The 20593-nt window shown below is 49.6% G+C and overlaps 2 protein-coding genes across 3 annotated transcripts in view; one reads left to right on the top strand and one right to left on the bottom strand.

The window, feature by feature from the left end:
- PLA1A (phospholipase A1 member A) overlaps positions 1-1568 on the top strand; it is a 22518-nt gene extending 20950 nt beyond the window's left edge. Inside the window, exon 11 of the mRNA XM_024111359.3 lies at positions 1410-1568. Coding sequence (XP_023967127.3) covers positions 1410-1494 — 85 coding nt within the window. The 3' untranslated portion in view covers positions 1495-1568. The remainder of the gene's footprint in view (positions 1-1409) is intronic.
- POPDC2 (popeye domain containing 2) lies at positions 426-20593 on the bottom strand. 2 transcript variants are annotated; one of them, XM_005292683.4, is made up of 4 exons: positions 19660-20593; positions 14695-14803; positions 10782-11298; positions 426-5742 (listed from the first exon to the last, which is right to left on the bottom strand). In XM_005292683.4, exons 1-3 carry the CDS (start codon positions 20148-20150, stop codon positions 10828-10830), a joined length of 1071 nt encoding a protein of 356 aa, XP_005292740.2. In that variant the 5' UTR covers positions 20151-20593; the 3' UTR covers positions 426-5742; positions 10782-10827. The 2 variants fall into 2 exon arrangements, with proteins under 2 accessions (XP_005292740.2, XP_005292741.2); XM_005292684.4 differs by having other exon boundaries at positions 10920-11298; positions 19660-20592.

The following is a 20593-nucleotide window of genomic DNA, read 5'->3' as shown; positions in this document are numbered from 1 at the left end:
TGAGCTGTGCAGCCAGAGACTGTGAACCAGTAACCATTAGAGCGAGGCAAATGTTTAGGGTTGGTTTTTTTTTTACAAATTATTTTGTCACCAAACAATGCATGTTGGCAGGTTCCTTTGCCAAATTTGGGTCATCAAATAGTTTTGGTTTGAAACAGTATTTTTTTTTTGAGTTTTTTTTTTATTTGACAGACTGGATTATTTTTCCTGGATTTTAAATTCAGCCTCTGAACCAAAAAATCCATTATTTGTTTAACTGTAGTTACCATCCAGCCCTAGTTAGCCTCTCCAAAGCAGGACAAACCAAAAGCAAACCCGTCTAACCTGGATGAGGTTCTCACCCTAATACAACATTCCTGATGACCAGTGTTATGTTCCCAGCATACACACAGAGAAGTTAGATAAAAACATAAATACTCTTAATGGAAGGTTGCAACGTAACACTACTTTATTGCTTAGACTTCAAAACAATAACACACATGATCCCAAAAACAGAGAGAGACAAAGCAGGCTGCTCCCTAAGGCAGAGAGGCACACGTCACCCCACCTTTCTTTAAGCTGGCTCTTTCCAGTCTGACTGATTGCATGCTTTGCTACAGAGCCCACTAGCCTACATGCAGGACCAGGAAACCCCCCCTCACACTTAAAGTGAGAGCTTGCAATTCCAACACAGTCCTTGATATACCATAAGCAGACCCCTCAACTGCACCCCATAGTCATTAAGAGACATACTCCTCATTTTATGCCTAGAGAGCCCACCTGAAAGCTAGACAGAGCAGGGCCTTTGTACAGGTGCACAAGCAGGAGAGGACACAAGAAGCCTCCCCACTCTCAAACCCCCACACAGAGAGAAGATGCCACTGTTGCTCCAGAGTTCTTTTGAGGACTGTTCCTTTCCAGTGCCCCCTGGAGAGCAAAAGACCCACAAAGGTAATAGGGGAGTGGCAGAGTCATGACCTTATGTCCCCACACCAGCTTGCACGGACCAGCCGGACACACAGAGGAGCACATGCTGCACCTTCCTAAAGGCTGGCGCAGCAGCTGTGATCCATTGCACGCTGGAATTCTGGGAAGCATTGTGCTTCCCCTTCCACAGCGCCCCCTAGTCGGGGCTGTGCCTAAATGGTACAATCTGGCCCATCACCTCTGACTGTTTGGGTGCAATGTCAAAGCCAAATTTGAAGCATCAGCGTGTGATGCCAATTCCTTGTGCACTGATCTGGCACCCTGTGAAAGCCCATATTCCTCACAGAGAAACACAAAATCTGAGACTCCCCTAACTAATGCAGCAGCAACTGCGAGAGATGGAGATCAGAGAGAGTCCCTCTGGGGCTAGTCCTTTGACACCAGCAGGTTCTCGCCCTTGGTTGTTTTAAGATTTGCCTAACTCCTGTGTGCTTCTCTCACAGTGAGAAGATGTTTTGCCTGTCTCAAGATCTGTCCCTGACAGCGAGCAGTCCCCTTGAACGTGACCTGGCAGTGGACTGTGCATAGGAGAGTCCCCTGGAGCATGTAGCATGCACAGGCACATTGCTGGACTCCAAATTGTACTTCCCCCCTCTGGACGATACTTCCTCCAAAAAGGACAGAACCAGTTGGATTTTTCATCCACCCACCTTGGGGATAGAGTGAATAACAGCTCTGGGAAGAGAAGTGCACTGCCGAAAGGAAAGACTATGGTCAAGCGGTTAGATCGGGAGATTGGCAGTTAGGACTCGTGGGCTCTATTCCCAGCTCTACAAATGCACCATTGTGAGACCTTGGACAAATCGCTTAATCTTGGCTTCCCCCTTTGTCAAAGGGGCTGATAATGCTCATCTTTCAAGAGGATCGTGAGGGTTAGTTAATTCCTTAATATTTCTAAAGTGCTTTGAAATCTTCACATTAAACGCCTCAGCCATGCAAAGTATTATTGTTATTAGTGAGCATGCAGCTGTGTGGCTTTGGTTTTGTATGGGAAGGGGTCATTCCCCTAGCAACACACACACACAGATGTGAAAATAACTAGTCCGGGCCATGGATGCCTACAGAGTCTGAGGACCTCTTGATTTCACATGAGTGGTCCTGCAGTGTAATCAGCATCGATATGTTTTCTCTTATCATGACAAGACTCCAGCTGCTATTCTGGCTATCTGATTGTCATTTTGTGATGGGTCTCTTTGGCAAAGTTGATGTGTCCTGTTCTTGGATACTCAGATTTATCAGAGCCAGGAATGTTCAAATATTAAAACAGATGATTTATTAGTAAGAAAAAAACACACCAAAACCACTCTGAAAAATAAGGATCTGCCCTGATTCAGGAACCCGTCTACATTTAGATGCTCAATAGCCCTGGCAGTTGGAGAACAAGAGATACAGCCAGAGGAGTCAGTGAAGAGCTCTGCTCCGAGGGCTGGACAGCCCTTCCTTAACTTCTTCTGCAAGAGCTTTGCATCTAGCCTTGGGAGAGTGGCCCTCCGCCTGGACACTCAGGCCTTTCCTGGCAAAAGTCTCTCAGCCAGAGCTCATCAGTCTCTTTTAGGGCCATTCCCTTTTCTCAGGGTTTTCCCAAACAAACATACACCTCTACCCCGATATAATGCGACCCAATATAACACGAATTCTGATATAACACAGTAAAGCAGTGCTCCGGGGGGGAAGGGGGCTGCGCACTCCGGCGGCTCAAAGCAAGTTCGATATAACACAGTAAGATTTTTTGGCTCCCAAGGACAGTGTTATATCGAGGTAGAGGTGTATTTTAATAAATACCTCAGAAAATCAGGGTTCTAACCCCTCAATTGGCCACCTCACCAGACAGACTTGGGGTGGAGAAGCCCTTTCCTTGCATGAAAGAAACAGAACACAGAGGTCAAGAGAACAGCTGGCCAGCAGAAGCAAGTCAGGACAAGAGCAAAGGAGAGGTCTTCATCTGGAGCCAGGAGGCTTCCCCACCATGACAAGATTCAGAACCCTACAGATGGGTAATTGGGTTGGGGAGGGAAGGGAGTGAAGAAAGAACCCTACAAAACTAGGGTCCCGAGCTCATCCCTTGGGACAGCACTTGCCCATCCAGTTTATAGGAGACTATCACTATCAGGCATGTTTTCTAATCCTTTAATCATTCATGTGGCTCTTCCCTCTCCAGCTTATCAACATCCTTCTTGAATTGTGGACATTGGAACAGGACACAGTATTCCAGCAGCAGTCTCACAGTGCCAAATACAGAGATAAAACAACCTCTCTACTCCTACTCGAGATTCCTCTCTTTATGCATCCTAGGATTGCATTAGCTCCTTTGGCCAAAGTGTTGCACTGGGAACTCATGTTCAGCATATTATCCACCACAACCCCCAAATCTTTTTCAGAGTCTCTGCTTCCCAGGAGGGAACCCCCAATCCTGTAAATATGGCTACATTTCTTTCTTATTGTTTGCTTGCACCCAGTTTACCATGCAATCCGGATCGCTCTGTATCAGTGAATTGTCCTCTTCATTATTTACCACCCCCCAATTTTTGTGTCATCTGAAAACTTTATAAGTGATGATTTTATGTAAGAATCATGGGGGGGGGGCACATCCTGGTGGGAAGTTCACAAGGGAGCGTGCACCCACCCCTCTGATGGCTTCTCTGTGGGACTCAGCAGAGCCCCAGTCCTTTGAGGGTTTGATTTTTCTTCTAGCTGGGTGTGCATGCGCTCTGGGGTTCATGTATCAGTTCTTGTGACAGCAGTCATAGGTGCCAACTCCGTGTGTGCTCAGGGGCTCAAACACCCACAGAAAAAAATAGGGGGTGCTCAGCACATACCAGCCACAGCTGTTTGGCAGGGCCATCGATCAGCTGTTGGCGGCTGGCAGGAGGCACTTGGGGAGGGTGGAGAGCAGTGAGCGGCGGGCAGGTGGGCTGGGGGCCTCAGGGTAGAGGGCGTAGCAGAGGCGGGAAGAAGCAGAGCAAGGCCAGGGCCTCAGGGGAAGGGGCGGTGTGGGGGCAGGGCAGGGCCTTGGGGGAGAGTGGGGGTGAAGCAGCCACCGGGAAAAATAAAAGTCAGCACCCGAGACAGCAGTTGTCTTTTGCGCGGATACCTTGGGGTAGCAATATGTATTAACAGCTACCTCAGGGTCTACCCGACAGCTCAGGGGGTGGTGACTACTTTGCTGTGTAGTTTAATGCCACTGAACAGAAACCTCCACTCCTTTGCTAAGGAGAAGCCAACAGCTCTCCACTGGAGGAGCTTCCTTGCCTACAGAGGATGACTGGGTCAGAGAGAAGCAGACGCAGTGAATAGCTAGAGATGTCTGTCTGGGGCAACAACACAGCAGGGTGTGATAGAGGATGCTGGAATCTGATTCTCCTGTGGCAGAGTAACAAAGAGGAGGCAGTTCGTGCTGCAGGGGCTGGCATAGACCCGGTACTGGCTACTTATGTCCGTGCTTCAATGACCCTTATAGAGCTTTGCAGGAGCATGCCCTAGCCATGCCCCTGGCCCACACCAGAATGCCTCCTGCACGTGGGGCCCCTGTGGGAACAGCACGGAGCTGGTGGAGCCGCCTCTGTACCTGAGCATAGGGGGCCTTTTGCCTGCCATGTGGCCCCTTGGCACCAGACTAAAGGGAGTAAAAAGGCCAAAAGGGGCCCCTGGTGACTATTATCACACCATGCGAGCCCCCATAGATGAAACCACTAGGTGCGCTTGCAGTAGAAATATTGTCAGCGCTATATTTGTGAGTTGCCTACCATCTCCATATTGTTCTTAACTAAAATATTGCATCTTCCCTGCTTCCCTATCCTGCTTCTTATTCCTTTCTTATTCCTTCACTTCATTTCCATCTCAGTGGAGACACCCAGAGTCCACAAAAATCCAGTTCAGCTTCTTCTCCTTCCAAAGACATGTACCCATATTCCCTTCCAGAGGGACACAGAAATCCAGGTTAAGTCCATCCCCTTACCAGGGCTAGACCCAGAATCCATCCCAAGAGGGCACAGAAATTCAGTCCTGGTTCTTCTCATCCTCCTTATTTCAAGTGGATTGACCAAAAGACCTAGTGAATCTTTTCCCAACATCAGAAACTGGTACGTACTTCATTACTTAGCTGCTGTTATCATAAATGAAAAGCGTTAAATCCTGGACATGGAATTTTAAGCCTGATAGAAATGGATTCCATGTATATCACTAGCACAAGTCCCATACCTCACTCCACCCCACCTCCCAATATACATAAATATTAAAACTCTTAGTCTTTCTATAGTCCCATTTTCCTACTTCTAGAGCTCATGTGAAATCCTCTGAACATCAGCGTCTCCCCTCCAAGTCACTGAACCCTAGTGAATCAACACGCTCTTTAACTGGTGTCCTCAAATCAAAAGACTCCCTGGACAGGCTAATACCACTGTGTTTCCAACACATTTAATGGAACTGATAACAGAGCTGTTAACAGACCATGGGGGTGAAAGACCAGAATACAAAAAGGAACACCCAGACATCCCTTGTGCCACTGCAGGTGAACAGAATGTGGTGTGGAAGGTGTCCAGCCATCACACTTCAGTCTCATGCAGATACTTCATGTGCTTGCAGGAGTGTTGTGTGGACATGTAGGTGCATGTTAATGAGTGTCTTTCTGGTTAGAGGTGTGTGAGCATACACTCATGCGTGGGTTTTCCTGTTCAAAACCAACTGTTGTGCCCTAGAGTTCTGGGGTCTGGGTGGGAGCCAGAGGGGCTCGTCCTTTGAAGAGGGCACAGGGGTAACTCCGGGTAAGGCTTCCAGAAGCTGTGGGAGGAAAAGGGGGAAAGAAGAGGCTATTACTATTACAGCCACAGATCTTATCCATTTGCCAAACTCACCCAGGAGATAGTGGGGCCTGGTGTGGCCCACAGGGCACCTTACTGTTTTCCCTCTAAAATCAGTTTGTAAAATCTGTGTCATTCATAGTCACACAACACCAAACCAGTGTGCATAGCCCCAGCTTTCATGAGCAACCCTACACTAACAAAACCCTGATTATCCTAGAATATTCTATGGATGACTGGAGAACTGATTGCATTCTGCCATGAGGGTAACTGACAAGTGAAACCTGAATGAAAGATGAAGTGCTTGTCATTTAGACTGTTCAAAACTTTGATTTTCATTTATTTCAGTTTACACCTATTTAATTCAAATGCCTGACAGTTAAAAAAAAAGCCCTTATGTGAAAAATTCAGCATTCCTGGCTCTTGAACAAGGACTGAGAAAGTTCCAAATCCACATCCTCTAAAGTGTCCTTCAACAAAAACAGGGACTACCAGACTTGCCATTCCTGAAATTTCTAAGCTAAAAAACAAGCGGAGGGAATAAACTTTGTTTGAGTTTGGGGCTTGTTGTTGCCTTGTTGGTTGGTGGTTTTTGACAAAAATCTTTGCAGGTCATCTTTATCCCACATAAAAGAAGCAAAAATGGGCACCCACAAAGCCCCTTTTCAACACTGGAGATACAGGGGCATTGTGTGGAAGGCGAAGGATGGGCATTTAGCTCATAAATTCAAGGTAAGGTTGGAAAACAGGAAGATTTCAGTCCTGCAGATAAAGTCATTGTTGTTCTCATGTGGTTTTTGAAAATGAGTAAGGAAATTGGTCCAGAATAGCCTCCCCACCCCACCACACACATCTTCTGTAAATAAAAGCAGCCCTCTGGTCTCTGAGGCTCATTTCATTTTCATGCTTCAACTAAGACACTGGACCATCACCATTGGAGCAGAGTGGCTTGCACTGGAGTACAGTGAATAGCACTACAATGCCAGGACTAGCATTGAAGGACAATGGCAGTGAGAGCCACCAGAATGCAGTGAGTGGCCCTCGGAGCACAGAGACTGAGCACTTGGAATGCATTTATTGCTACCAGAGCACAGTTGCCGGACACTGGAGTGTGGTGATCAGCATGCTGGGGATGTGGCTACACTGCAGCTGGAGGAGTAATGTCCAGCTTGAGCAGACATATAGAAGTTGGCTTCGATCAAGCGAGTGTGCTAAAAATAGCAGCGTAGCTGCGGCAGTGGGGGCTACAGCATGTACAATCCCATTGAGATGGCAGGCACACACTTGTGGCAGCTAGCCCATGCCACCAGGGCTACCATTCTATTTTCAGCACCCTAGCTCAATCAAGCCTAGTGTAGGTATGTCTACCCAAGCTGGAAATTCCACCCCCAGCTGCTGTGAAGGCATAGACCACTCGTGCCTCCCCATACTAAAGGGGAGGACACATGATTGCCCCACATGTCTCCTCTGCCCAACAACCCCCCCCGCCCTGTGCCCAGCCTGGGGCTGCTGCACTCTCCCTGCCCCTCCAGAGTTACCTGTGGGGGAGGAGGAGGCTCTGTCCTTCTCCCGCTGTGCCTCCCTCTGGCATGTTCGGGCACTCTCCCTGGCACTGGTCCCGGGCGGGGAATGGGAGGGAGCTGCTTCTCACGTGGCTGAATCTGGCTGCTCTGGGTCTAGGGTTGCCAGGTGTCCAGTTTTTGAGCGGAAAACCCGATTGAAAAGGGACTCAGGTGGCTCTGGTCAGCACCGCTGACTGGGCTGTTAAAAGTCCGGTCGGTGCAGTGGGGCTAAGGCAGGCTCCCTACCTGGCTCTCCACAACTCCTGGGAAGCTGACGGCATCTCCCTCTAGCTCCTAGATGGAAGGATGGCCCCGGGGGCTCCACATGCTGCCCCCACCCCAAGCACTGGCTCTGCAACTCCCATTGGCCAGGAACCGTGGCTAATGGGAGCTGCAGGGGCAGTGCCAGCAGACGGGGCAGCGTGCAGAGCCGCCTGGCTGCACCTCCGCATAGGAACCGGAGCGGGGACATGCTGCTGCTTCCAGGAGCTGCTTGACATAAGCGCCACCCGGAACCTGCACCCCTGACGCCCTCCTACACCTCAACCCCCTACCCCAGCCCTGAGCCCCCTCCCACGCTCCGATCCCCTCGGTCCCAGTCCGGAGCACCCTCCTGCACCCCAAACCCCTCATCCCCAGCTCCACCCCAGAGCCTGCACCCCCAGTCAGAGCCCTCACACCCCCCGCACCCCAACCCCTGGCCCCAGCCTGGAGCCCTCTCCCACACCCTGACCTCCTCATTTCTGGCCCCACCCCAGAGCCTGCACCCCAAGCTGGAGCCCTCACCCCCTCCTGCACTCCAACTCCCTGAAAGTGAGTGAGGGTGGGGAGAGCGAGCGACAGAGGGAGGGGGGATGGAGTGATTTGGAGGCGGGGCCTCGAAGGAGGGGCGGGGCGGGGGTGGGACAAGGTTTTGTGCAAGTAGAAAGTTGGCAACCCTATCCAGTCACTGCCTCTGTGCAGCACAGCAGCTGCCTGAAAGAGCCTGGTTGGGGAGGCGGCAGCAGCAGGCCGCCCCTTGCCCAGGCCCAGCTGCCAGGGACAGGGCTGAACATGCTGGGGGCAGGTGCAGCAAGAGAAGGACAGAGCCCCTCTCTCTCCCCACCCGGCAGGCCAAGCAGAAATGGGGGGGGGCGCACTTGATCCCACATGCCCTCCCCACACGTCGCCTAGGGGTGTAGGTGTACCCTTAGTTACTGGCCACGGGAAACCAAAGGATAGCTATCGCAGTGCAGTGACTGGAATCAACATTCAGCGAGTGGCTACATGTAGCTCAGCCTGGAATTTAACCCTTAACCCTTTGGCTCAGAATTTCCAGCACAAATTATTCCAGCATCTTTTTTTGTTGACAAATCTCTCCCAGCTCCCTTTAGCCTGCACGGACCCCAGCAATTCTTCCTTTGCAGAGTGAGGAATGGGTGTGAGGAAGGAGCTTAGGAAGACAGCGTGTTATTCCCATGCACCAGTGGCGGTAGCGAGGCAGGGAAGCCCAGTGCATTCCTGTAATGGGACTCATGCAGAGGGGAACCCATGACATGCGACCACCACACTCATCTCCTCTCAGCCAACCCAGGAATGTTTTAAAATAATGGCTATTGGAACACGGGAGCCTTGGCCAAACCCTTTCAATCTGGCTGAGTTGAGTCTAGGTAGAAATAAGGGGGCAGATTCTGTGTTGTGCCTCACAGGCAGGACAGCCCAGGGAGAGCAGGCGCAAAGGTGGCTTTGAACCATCTTTGTGCCCCTCAAATCTTGTGCCAGCTGGGGCATAGTGCAGCCCCTAGTGTAAATTAGAGCAGCCCTCGGGCTGTTCCAATTTACAGCAGCCTTACCCAGATCACCTGTGACCTGTTCTACAGCTTGAAGCAGCCCAGAATCTCCATGGTGCACAGTGCAATAGACCACCGTGCTCCTCACCCACAGCATGCGCCGTGGCTGGGGCTGCAAGAGGGACAACATGGGGTTGACCTTACACTGCTCATGCATAGGGGGATTCTCCCCTCCACTGGCTGTGGTACCTTTACAGCACCTATATGTCACTAGGGTGACAATTCAGGGTACAGGGCAGGGGCCAGAATCAACCCCGAGCGTTTCTTGTAAGCTGTCAGTCTCTCTATTCCAAAGCCTGAGCTGACGTTTCTTTAATTCATCTTGGTGCGCAGCCCTACCCTAGAGATAGAAATGTTTCAGTTCTCCACCAGCCATGCATTTGTCTGGTGCCCTGGAGTCTGGCCTTAGCCTGTCCTCACTGACATCAGTGTAAGTCAGGAATAACCCCACTGAAGTCAACCGAGTCACACCGGAGTAAGGCAGTGTGAGGACAGAATCAGGCACACTGGGCCAAAGCTTGCCAGTGGCGACACCCATGCAATCCCACCAAAGTCCTGAATCTTACTGAATTCCCTGGAGTTGGTCTTTTGTGACTGAGGGCACAATTTGGCCTTGTGTGCTTTCTGGGAGCCACAGAGAATTCAAGAAACCCCACGGAGAAAGCCAGTGTTTGCATTCCCTGAAATTTCCCAAGCTCCCTTTAATTCAAAAGCATCCATACCTCACTCTCCTGCACTCTCCTCTGTATTCTTTATGGCCCTGACAGAGTCAGAAAATCTGTTTATTTTCTGCCCTGTTGTTTTGTTCCAGATACCAAGGAAAATGACTTGACACCCTTCAAATTCCTTATAAGTGTCTCTCCTTGTTGTGTCTCCATTCTGCCTCAGCTTTACACCGTTACTCAGTGTCATGCACCCTCCTCCCAAGACACTCTGCTTGGTCTAAGATCCCCTCAGATCTAGGGATACGGTAGCCTGGCTGTATAATGTTATGGTTAACTGAGGCTACCAGAGCCTGGAGTCAAACCTTTAAACCGGGTTCTTCAGGAAGATTCTGTTATGAACCTCCTTGGGGGAAATACACCCGACTCAGCACATCTCATGAGATTCTGATGAGGAAGTGTCCTGAAAATGCTGTAGTGTGGAAATTTCACAACAGTCTTTGCAGCCTTTACTGACAGCATTACCTCATCTGATTTATTTTGGGTAAGTAACAAGATCATTGGGTCATTTCCCTGAAACTGGGATTCCCCTCACGCCCCAAAGCCCAGCTCTACCGGGACCAATGTCTTGCTGACTGATGAAGTTAACTTTGATAGGAAGCTACCCAGTGGGAGTTAATGACACCAGCAGGTCACCTTTCTTTATTCCTACCTAGCAATTGGGTGCCTGTTTACACGGTGCCCAATCCCTAAAGACTGAGTGGAGGCTGCCAGGATTCATGCCATTTACCAAGTTTGCAAGGAATCAAAGCATGAGCAAACTGGCCAAGGATTGGGACACTTTAGCCCTCCCCTTCCCTAGGCAGAGTTAGTGCTAAGCTTTGCACAGCCAGTCCCATTAGCCATCGCCTCCAAGGCCCAGGCACAGAGGGAAGTGTTTCCTTCCGCGGGCAAGCGAGTACTTACATGGGGATCCCACACAGGGTGACGTGTGCCCACGTTAGAAGTGCCCTCACTTCATATACTCCCCTTCGCTTACATAGTCCATAAAAGACCCTGACAACTCAGCAAAATCTTCCAACACAAGACTGGTAGAGTCCTCACCCAGCAGGGCACTGTCAGGCCGGGGCACCTTGGGGTGGGCAGAAGGAGGAGGAGGAGGGGCTGAGGCAGCGGTCTGGACAAAGGTAGGCATCGGACGATGGGGCACGGCCAGCTCCTCCCACTCATACAGCTCCTTCTCGGCCTCAGCCTCTGAGGAGGCGGGTCCCAGGACGTGGTGGAGGCTGGGTAAGCGGATGTCAAAGCGCAGGCCGAACTTAGCGAAGAGCTTATCGTTGAGGGCATACAATTTCTCCGAGATGTCGTAGCCGAGGAAGACCGAGAAAAGGCGGGCGATGTAGCGATCTTTTGCCAAGAGGAGGTAGAGCTTCCTCCTTGGCCAGGTGATATAACTGCAGTCCGTCTCTGCTGTCAACGTGACCTGCAGGGGGAGGAGCGGGGAAATGAGCACAGTAAGCCACAAGGAGAAGACTTTGGTTCCATCACTTTACAGTGTGGTTCTGCTCTGAAAAGGAACCGTGGTCTCTTTTCCACCACAGAACTGCTCCCTGTGTGTAGAAGAGTAGGAGCTGCTGAGTTTACAGACTAAATCGGGCTTTTATTGCTTTTCAGGCCTGTTTTCTCCATGCAGCACCAGTACGGCTCAGAGAGAGGGAGCTGCAGTAAGCTCCTTCCTGTGCATCATTAACACAACTGTTCAGTGAATTCCACTTGCAGAGCCAACCCTGCCACCCTCTCATCTTCAAATTATGCCCCCATTTGTACCTGTGCAATGCTACTGAAAAGACTAGGGTAGCACAGGTGGCATTGGGAGCCTTACTATTCTGCAGAACAGTTACCATTGGGGAGAATGATTGGTTTCAAGGGGGAGAGCTACATATAAAAAACGGTGGCTCCGTATTGCCCTTGCACAGCATTGTAATGGGCTTCCCCTCATTCGTTAGCTGGATGGCAGGTGTGTGTGGTTTCAGAGTGGCTGAGTCACCAGCTCAAGGGAAGGCAGGTGCTGCAGGCTGCATTCAAGTTTGCTAGATTGTTTTAGACAGTGGGGTCTCTCAACTCATTCCATTGGATACCCCTCAGGCCACCACCTCTGGGGTAGAACACAAGAGCTGTTTAACAGTGCACTGCAACACACCCCAGTTCAGGACAGCGAGGGAGAAAGGCTAGCAAATGCATTTGATACTGCGGGGGGGATTGCAGGAAGCAGAGCAAAATTATCTGAGTTGGAAGTTGGCCAGAACATTAGGGGTTTAACTTGGTTGTTGTTGCAGAAAGTTTGGGTTTTTTAAAATCTTGCCCAGGGGGAAACAGGTTCTTTTTCAGGCTGTGGGATGGGGAAACATGTCAAAGGACCGAGCCTTCTTAGGCTGGAGCAAAGTGTGGCATGTCAAAGTGTAACTGAGACACAGCTATGTGAACAAGTGTTACAGCTGGGCCAAAATATCCTGGGGTCTCCCTGTGCGCTGCATACGCAGGGGTCTCCTTGGCCAGGAACCATGGCAGGGGCTGCTGGGAAGCCAAACAAGGCTGAGCTGCAGTGTGCGTCCTTGGGTTTGATATTAATGCCACTGCCATGCAAGCAGCTGCCTTATGAAACATAGGAGGTAGAATATGAGAACTTCCCTGAGATGGGCTGTGAGTGAGTCAGGGTCATGCTGAAACTTAAAGGGATAGAGCCTCATTTTCCTAACAATCAGTTGAATCCCTCCTGAACCAGCACCTCTTTCTCTCACAATGCATGAAGTGAAATAGAGTAACAACCCCCCCCCCCCCCCCCAGGTCCTTACAGGGCAGACAGACAGACTCACTCTCTCTCTTCTCTCTCTCTCTCTCTCTCTCTCTGCACCATCAGGCCCCATAGGTCAATGTTCTGGGTAAATACTGTAACTATGAAACCTGATCCAGTTCAGACTGCGAGCCAGCTGCTCTCTGAGTAGAAGACAAATCCAGGTCAGAATCCAGGCGGCAACCAGATCCTGTCACAGCTAATTAATCTTCTGCCATTCTCCATTCTGCACCAAATTGAAACAATTGAGCCCAACAGTGGAGGGGGAACTTAGGCAAGGAAATTCCCCCTCTCTGTCCTCAAGGAAGGCCCCAAATGGAAATGTCTGCTTTTATCCAAAATGTTTTTGGAGCAATCAATTATATCTGAAGAAATGAGGTTGGGATCATCTGGGGAGTTACAGAGTGATTCACACCATGGGACTGAGCTGAGATTCAGAGAGGAGGGACTGACGGGTTAAATGGATTCAAAAACTGCATGTTGCAATATGTGGAGCTGGCTAAGCAAAAATAAACCCTTCCCCAGAAATTGCCCAATTAACTTTTCAGACCAGAAAGCACACAGGCAGCTTTCCAGAACTACTGTCATCGAATCTGTCTTTCCCACCCTGAGTGAGATGCCACACTCACAGGGGACGGCATGGCCACTGTCTCCCTGCTCAGCTCACACATGCTGTGCCAGGAATTACTGGTAAGCTGCTAATGTAATCAGAAGTTCAGCAATAATATGGAAGGACTCCTCGTGCAATCTACCAACCATCAGTTTGTCAGATTCATTTTTCAAAGTAGCTTTAACAATCCTCTCACTCACAGTATGTGGACCACATTCAGGTCTGACCTCAGCAGGAAGCTGGCTTCAGTAGAGCTGCACCCATTTGCCGCAGGTCTGAATTTGGCCCTCTCTGGGGAAAGGCGTTACTCTCTGCTGACCTTGATTATACTCTCAGGGACATCAGACTTGTCCTTTCTGGCATATTCTAGGTTCTGGCCATTCATCTACTGACTGGAATCAGCCTACACCAGACTGCAGAGAGATGAACCTGTCCATCTACTTAATAACCTTCCTGCAGAATGGGAGGGACTCGATTCTATGGTGTTGATGGGATAGATGAAAACAAAAATCAATAGGTTTAATTGCTACAAATAACAATGAGTGATTCAGTCCCAGGAGAATCCCCCATGCCTTAAGGAGGGTTGTTTGCAATTTGAAAGTAGAGGAACTAGATTTGAATATAAAACATCCTCTTTCTCTCTCCCCACATTTCCCTGCCTGAGAATCATCATCATCATCAAAAACTCAGATCTTTGAAAAATCAGCTATTTAAGTCTTTCCTGTCACTGTCATCCTTTCCCACAGCAGCAGCACACAATTCTGCAGTTCTTGTGAGGTTTCCCCTCTCATTGTGCAACACATTAATGCTGGTATTAAAAATCGCCATAATGGAAGCAAAATAGTGATCCATCTAGTCCAGTGGTTCTCAAACTTTTGTACTGGTGACCCCTTTCACATAGCAAGCCTCTGACTGGGATCCCCCTTATAAATTAAAAACACTTGTTTATATATTTAACACCATTATAAATGCTGGAGGCAAAGCAGGGTTTGAGGTGGAGGTTGACAGCTCGCGACCACCCATGCAACCCCCTGAGGGGTCCCAACCCCCAGTTTGAGAACCCCTGAGCTAGTCTAACATGCTGTCTCCCTGCCAATCAGAACCAGATCAACGATACTGCTAGTCTGGTATCCTATGGTCAACCACAGCCAATGCTGGGTGTTTCAGAGGAAGGCAGAAATATGATAATGCATCTGATTATGCAATGTTGTACTATAACATGGTGGAGATAGGGGAGGAATGTCTTCCAGACCTAGCTGCGTGAGCTGCTGAGAGCTCAAAGCCTGAGGATCAACAACGCTTCTCTGGCCCTCTCCACTACCTTCCATCTTCCTCCTCTCCACTCTCTCCTGCACATGTACAAAGCACTAAAGCCCAAGTCTGAGCAGTAGAGCTGCCAGGTGGTAGTGCTGAGTTACCTGGAACGTTCCCTCCTCGGAAGGTCGCAGTGACTCCCACTCTGGGGAGTCCAGGAACTGGTAGGGGAAGACATAGTGCAGGAACTGTCCATCCTGGCTCACTCTGACCCTAGACAGAGAACAGGAGAATGACGGGCATAGGCCAGAAAAGGGCTGGTGGGTGAACCAGTGTAACCTGTACAGAATCTGCTCAAAGAAGCTACATGTACTCCATTCCTCTGTCAGTGCAGGACTGTTCCCTAGAGTATATTTGTCTGGTGTCTTCTCCAGTCTAGTTACAAATGTCCCAGTTAATGAAGCTTCTATCCCTTCTCTTGGGAAATTGTTAATAGGCTGATATCATAGATCTCACTGCTAGTGTGTCTTTCCTGATACTCAGCCAACATTTTCCCTCTCTTAATGTCATCACATTACTCCTTTGGCCCATTCTAAACCATTCCTCCTATCCTGGGGGTTTCTCCTCTTCAGCTACTTGGAGATGGTTAGTATGACTGCCCCTCAGCCGTCATCAGGACAAACTCTTCGTACCAATTTCTTTTCACCTCTCCTTCCAGTCCACTGACCATTTTTGTTGCCTTTTCCTCAACTCCTTTCAACTTCAACAACAAGGAGTCTGGTGGCACCTTAAAGACTAACTCCTTTCAACTTATCCACCTCTTTCCTACACCAATACCCAAAACTAAACCCAGGTGTAGTTGCATCAGGGCCGTATAGGAAGGATCTATGCCCCCATGCTCCATGGCGTGATGCCTCTATTTATAAAGCCCAAAATCATATTGGCTGTTGCTGCAGCCATATCACACAGCAAATTCATACTTTGCTGTCCACTATCATTCAGTTTCTTTTGGCCTCACTGCTTTCCATGTATCCCTCTCCCTTATTGCCACTGCAGCTGCCTAACAAAGTTAAGGTCAAACTTGTGACCAGCGCTGGTTCAAGCCTACAAAAGGGAGAAAGCCAGATCTTGCAGTTAAGGCACAGGATTTGGAGTCTGGAGACCTGGGTTTTGTTCCTGGCTCTGCCATTGACTTTTGTGTGCTGGGGCAAATCTCTTCCCTTCTCTATGCCTCAGTTTTCCCATCTGTACAATGGCCATAGTGATTCTGCTGTCTCCCAGGGTAGCTGGGAAGTTCAATTCATTCATGTTTGTAAAGTAGTTGGAGCACTTGAGATTGAAGGAGGCAGAGAAGGGCAAACTATTGTTATCTGAGCTTTCTAATATGAACTCTGTACTTTTGAGGTTCCCCTCTTGCTGCTTTTAGACTATTGCTAGTGTGGAACCCTGAAATAGCCTGCATAATAATGAAATAGTCAAGGCCCCTGCACTCCCTTTCTGTACAATAGCATGCAGAGTGGAGCACAGTAATGCTCCATTGAAGCCTTTCCCCCATTCTCCTGCCCATCCCCACAGCCTGCAGGGATAGAAAGGTCTGGCATGGAGAGGCCAGAAGAGGGAACTGGGGTACAGTGCCAGACCTGTGGAGCACATGCAGCTGGGCTGAGACTCACCCTCCATGCTACCCCTACATCTGTGGCAGTACGGCAGGACCAATAGCTTTGATGTAATTAGCTAACTTCCTTCAGCAGCACTCTGATCCCATGAAGGGGAGTCACAGAGCACTCAGTGGGAGGTAAGACAGTATTAACTCTCCACTGACTTTACCAGTAGGTTAGCTACAGTTTTGAAGTAGGCTGCTGGATGCAGATTGTTGGCAGGGGGATAGATATTTGGCAGTACCCTCACCTAGCCACTTTCTCCCACTGCATTTTCTCTGTGGATTTACTCCCCTTCACCTTGTGCAGCAAGGGGCTGCAAGCAGGGCGGGGGGAGGGAGCATATGGGCCTTAGTCACTGACTTTTTCCTTATTCAAAGGGAGCACGTTATCTACCACATCCCAGTCCCCCCTTAGTGTAACCTTAAACCAGAACCATTCTGCAGTTAAAATGGGAGACATGGTCTGAGCAAAGCCCTGGGAATTAGGATTCCTGGCTTCTAGTCACAGCTCAGCCACCACAGACCCCCCTATATGAACTAGGGCTTTGCCACTCTGTGCCTCAGCTTCCTCTGTAAAATGGGGGAGACGTTACATAAATACCTCACCGGGGGAGAGGGTGTAAAAATTGTTTACAAAGCAAGTAAAGATATAAAGAGCTGTACAAGCGTTAGGATTCTGACACACAGCTCAGACTATGAACAACAAGCTCCGTAGCATAAGGCGCCCTCTGAGCCCACAGTGATTAGGTTAGGTCTGTTCGATGAGTCAAGCAACTTATGGAAGCTTTAACAATCACTGTTTGTGATGTGCTTTGAGGTCCCCAAATGAAAGGTCTTAGCTAAGTGTAGAGTACTAAATATTATGTTTGTTGTCTGATGAGCCTGCTATGCTCTGCAATTCCACCCAAGATGATGGAGGAAGGTGACAAACAGGAGGAGAAGGAAGAACAGCCCTTCTCACACACACACCTACCTGTCCAGTAGGAAGAAATCATGGAAAGATTTGTGAATGGTTTGATTGTACGTGGGCTTAGTGTAGTGAACAAATAAAGAAAGAAATTGGTCCTGAACCCTTTGGAAGTCCTGAAATCCCCATCAGAGCAGCGGGGCAGGAGTTGGGACTGCAGCACTAGAGAAATGATCTGGTGAGTTACAGACAGCTGGAATGCCAAGCAATGTTCTCAGCCTACCCCAGCCAAGCTCACTACCTCGCCCATGGGATTCTGGCAGGCCATTCTTGGAACTAAAAGTGGCTCCCATCGATCCTTTCCTTTCTCTTGATCTGTTTCATTTTGTGTTGCTGCAGAGTGGCTGGCAGTGGGAGGTAACATAGGCTATATCTACACAGCAATGTAAGCCTAGTGTCAGGGAACCCTTGGCTTGAGCGTCTACATTGCATTTTAGCCCTAGGTTGTGAATTTTCTGACCCATGCTCGAACTTAGGGCTCTGGCATTCACCCTGCAGTGCACAGACCCGAATCAAAGTAAACATATTCCAAAGTGCCTAGCACCTCCCACATGTCGACACTCTAGCCCTAGGAATGTGGCTTACTGTGGGAAAACTCTACTGCTCACCCTGTTTCCTAACTGTGGCGGGGCTATTGATGCCCATAAGGAGCACACGAGTACATAAACTGCCCTTGGTGGCTCTCAGTAGAACGACAGCAGTTTGAGAGGGCCTTATACTGAACTACCATCTAATCTGAGAATTGGGCTCCCCACCTCTGGGCTGAGTCCCATGGCAGGACAATGGGGGAGGATAATTAGCACAACAGTCTCCAGAGCTGTCAAACGAGTGCCATGAAACTTTGCAATTCTTAATTTTTAAAATGAGCTGTTCAATGAAGGTGTTTTTGTTTGGTTGGTTTTTTTATTTATCTTTGTCTGTTTGTTTTTAAGTTTGACATAAAATGAAGGTATCACAGAACACACCCCCAGCCTGGCTGGTGCTGGCTGCAGAGGGTGAAATGCGTCCCCAGGGCTTGGGCTGTAGTGTGCGCCAGCACCTCTGGGATCCCTTATTCCTGCCCCTGCCACACTGTGGGAGGCAGGGAGAAGGGATCCTCAGGAGGCTGTGGGGAAGTTTTGGAGCTAGCTGCCCGTCACCACCCTGCAGTGCACACGGCCGGGTGCCCTGCATACACAGCCCCAGGGAGTGCAGGGAGGAGGGTCCCAGGAGCAAGGGCCAGAGAACAGAGTGGGACCAAGCACCACCCTGCAGGGAGGGGAAGCAACAGAGCCCCCGGCTCAGCATGGCTGGGGGAGGGATGATCCTGAACATCCTGGCGAGCAGGAGCCTCCTCCTACCTGTCGGCTTTGCTCCCTGCTCCAGGCAAGCTCCACCGGAGCGGGAAGTGGGAGCGTGCTCAGCCAGGCAGTAATGACCCTTCCGACCACTGTGCTGGCTGCCTGCAGCACTGCTCCTCTGCTGCCAGGAACTCTGGGATAAATCCAGAGGACTTCCAGGACCCAAGTCAAGCCGAGGCCCTTTGCACACAGGAAAGCAATAGGGCTCAGACCCTAGGCCCCAGCTTACCATGGGCTCGGACTCTCCTGCCCTGGATCTGAGGTCTTGGTTAGCACATTTGCAATGTGGACGCAAAGTGGGGGTGGGGGGTGGTTTGAGCCCATGCTCAGATCCTGGCTTAAATTACTGTGTAGACATACCCATAGTGCTACTTTTGCTTTTCTATATTTTAATATTTTGAATTGAAAACTAGACATGCTGCTAAAACGACTTCATTGCCCAAAGCAAGTAAACATCACAAAGTCCTTCCTCATTAATACAGTCACTGCACTACACTACCTAATCAGAGACTCAGGTAAATGGAGGGATACAGTTATGTGCCGTGGTTCTCAAACTAAGGTCTGCAGATGTCCAGTGGTCCATGGAACCCTTCTTGGTGGCCCACAGAATGAAGCAGCATTGATGGATTAGGGCAGGAGGGCTGCCAGATGAGGTGGGATCATCAAAGGATTTTTCTCTTACCAAATGGCCCAGTTGTGAACCACTGGCTTTGGGCATTGGGAGTGAGAGATGGAACCATTCCCTTCTAAGCTTTTGGCTGAGACAAACTGGTGAATTTCAGAGCAGTTCCTAGGAGACAGGCAACCATATCACAAAAATTACCATCGTAAGTGGTACCCAAGAGACCACAGGATCAAAGAGGCCTCTCTGCCTTCCTCCAGCAAGCTGGTAAGGGAGAAGCTTCACTACCGCTGTCCAGGTTGTACCTGTTCTATCGATAGAGGCCTTCAGACTCCAGCGCTGTAAATCACCTCCCACCAGCACTAAGATTGCTTTAAAAATGGCAGGGAAAGAGATTAAAATCCTCCCCACATATCCCCAGGAAGGCCGACCAGGCAAATTCATTGTTGCTAGCTCAATTCTACAAAACTATCCCTAAATATTAAGGTGGATCAACATTCCAGGCTGGGAAATGTCTTGTCAGGAGAGGGAACAGCCTACCTGCCAGAGAGCAGCAGAGACAGGCGGTTGATGGGCGTCTTGCCCTCCACAGCGTAGTTCTGGTCTCTGGCCAGTGACAGGACCTTCTCTTCGCAGCATTTCACAATCTCTTTGTAGACCTCAAAGGGCACATGCAAGGGCTGGCAGAGGGTCTTGTAGAGGAGGTCAAACTCTTCCAAGAAGGTGTGCTTGTGGAGCCGGTATATCAGGTGAGCCAGCTGAAGTATGCAGGCCATGACCAGCAGCATATTCCAAATGAAGATGTCTAGTCCACAGGCATTCAGCCAGCCCCACAGAGCATAGCAGATGTAGCCAGTGGCCAGAAGGCTGAAGATATAGATGGAGCCAAAGATCCCACTCCCCCCCATGTAGCCTAGGAGGAGGATGCAATTGCCCAGGTGATAGGCTGCTCCCTCAACATTCTGCTTCCAGCCCTCGCATAAAGGGGGCTGAAAAAGTAGCTGGTCCCAAGAGGAGCTGTTTCTGCTCATCCTTCCCCTTTCCCCACCCTCCCAGCCGTCCTGCTTTACAAATGTATTGTCATATAAAAATTACAGAGATAGCTGTAATCGGAGCCGCCTGGCAGCTCCTCTCCCTGGAGCTCACTGGTCCCACTGGAACGCCCTTCAGAGCAACATTTTAAAAAAAACTTTAAACTTGTTCGTACCAAAAAAAAAAAAAAAAAAAGCTGGAGAATCCAAATGGCTTATTTTTCTCTTTGCTGTTGGTGAGGTGCACGGTCCTGCCAGATGGCTTCCCCCACTAACTGCCTTCAGGAGACGGAGCAGGGAAAGAGGTCCGAAGAGTTCAATCACAGAGTAAGGAGAGGGATTCAGCTAGAGAACTCATCAGAGAATGGGATTGGAAAGAGCTCCTGTTGCTTTCACTCTCCCCAACCCTCCAGGAGTGAAAATAGAGACTGTGAGAGAGCAGC

Source organism: Chrysemys picta, chromosome 1, assembly GCF_011386835.1.
Source record: "Chrysemys picta bellii isolate R12L10 chromosome 1, ASM1138683v2, whole genome shotgun sequence".
In the NCBI taxonomy this organism is placed as follows: domain Eukaryota; kingdom Metazoa; phylum Chordata; order Testudines; family Emydidae; genus Chrysemys; species Chrysemys picta.
The sequence above is the reverse complement of the archived record's forward strand: the minus strand, read 5'-3'. Positions and strand labels throughout refer to the sequence as shown.

What these genes read in the sequence shown, in the direction of transcription:
- POPDC2 (XM_005292683.4), bottom strand. Translation starts at nt 20,150, where the DNA reads ATGAGCAGAAACAGCTCCTCTTGGGACCAGCTACTTTTTCAGCCCCCT. An exon ending in TCTCTGCTGCTCTCTGGCAG is followed by an intron (nt 14,804 to 19,659) that starts GTAGGCTGTTCC and finishes TTCTCTGTCTAG; the next exon opens with GGTCAGAGTGAGCCAGGATG. An exon ending in CCGAGGAGGGAACGTTCCAG is followed by an intron (nt 11,299 to 14,694) that starts GTAACTCAGCAC and finishes CTCCCCCTGCAG; the next exon opens with GTCACGTTGACAGCAGAGAC.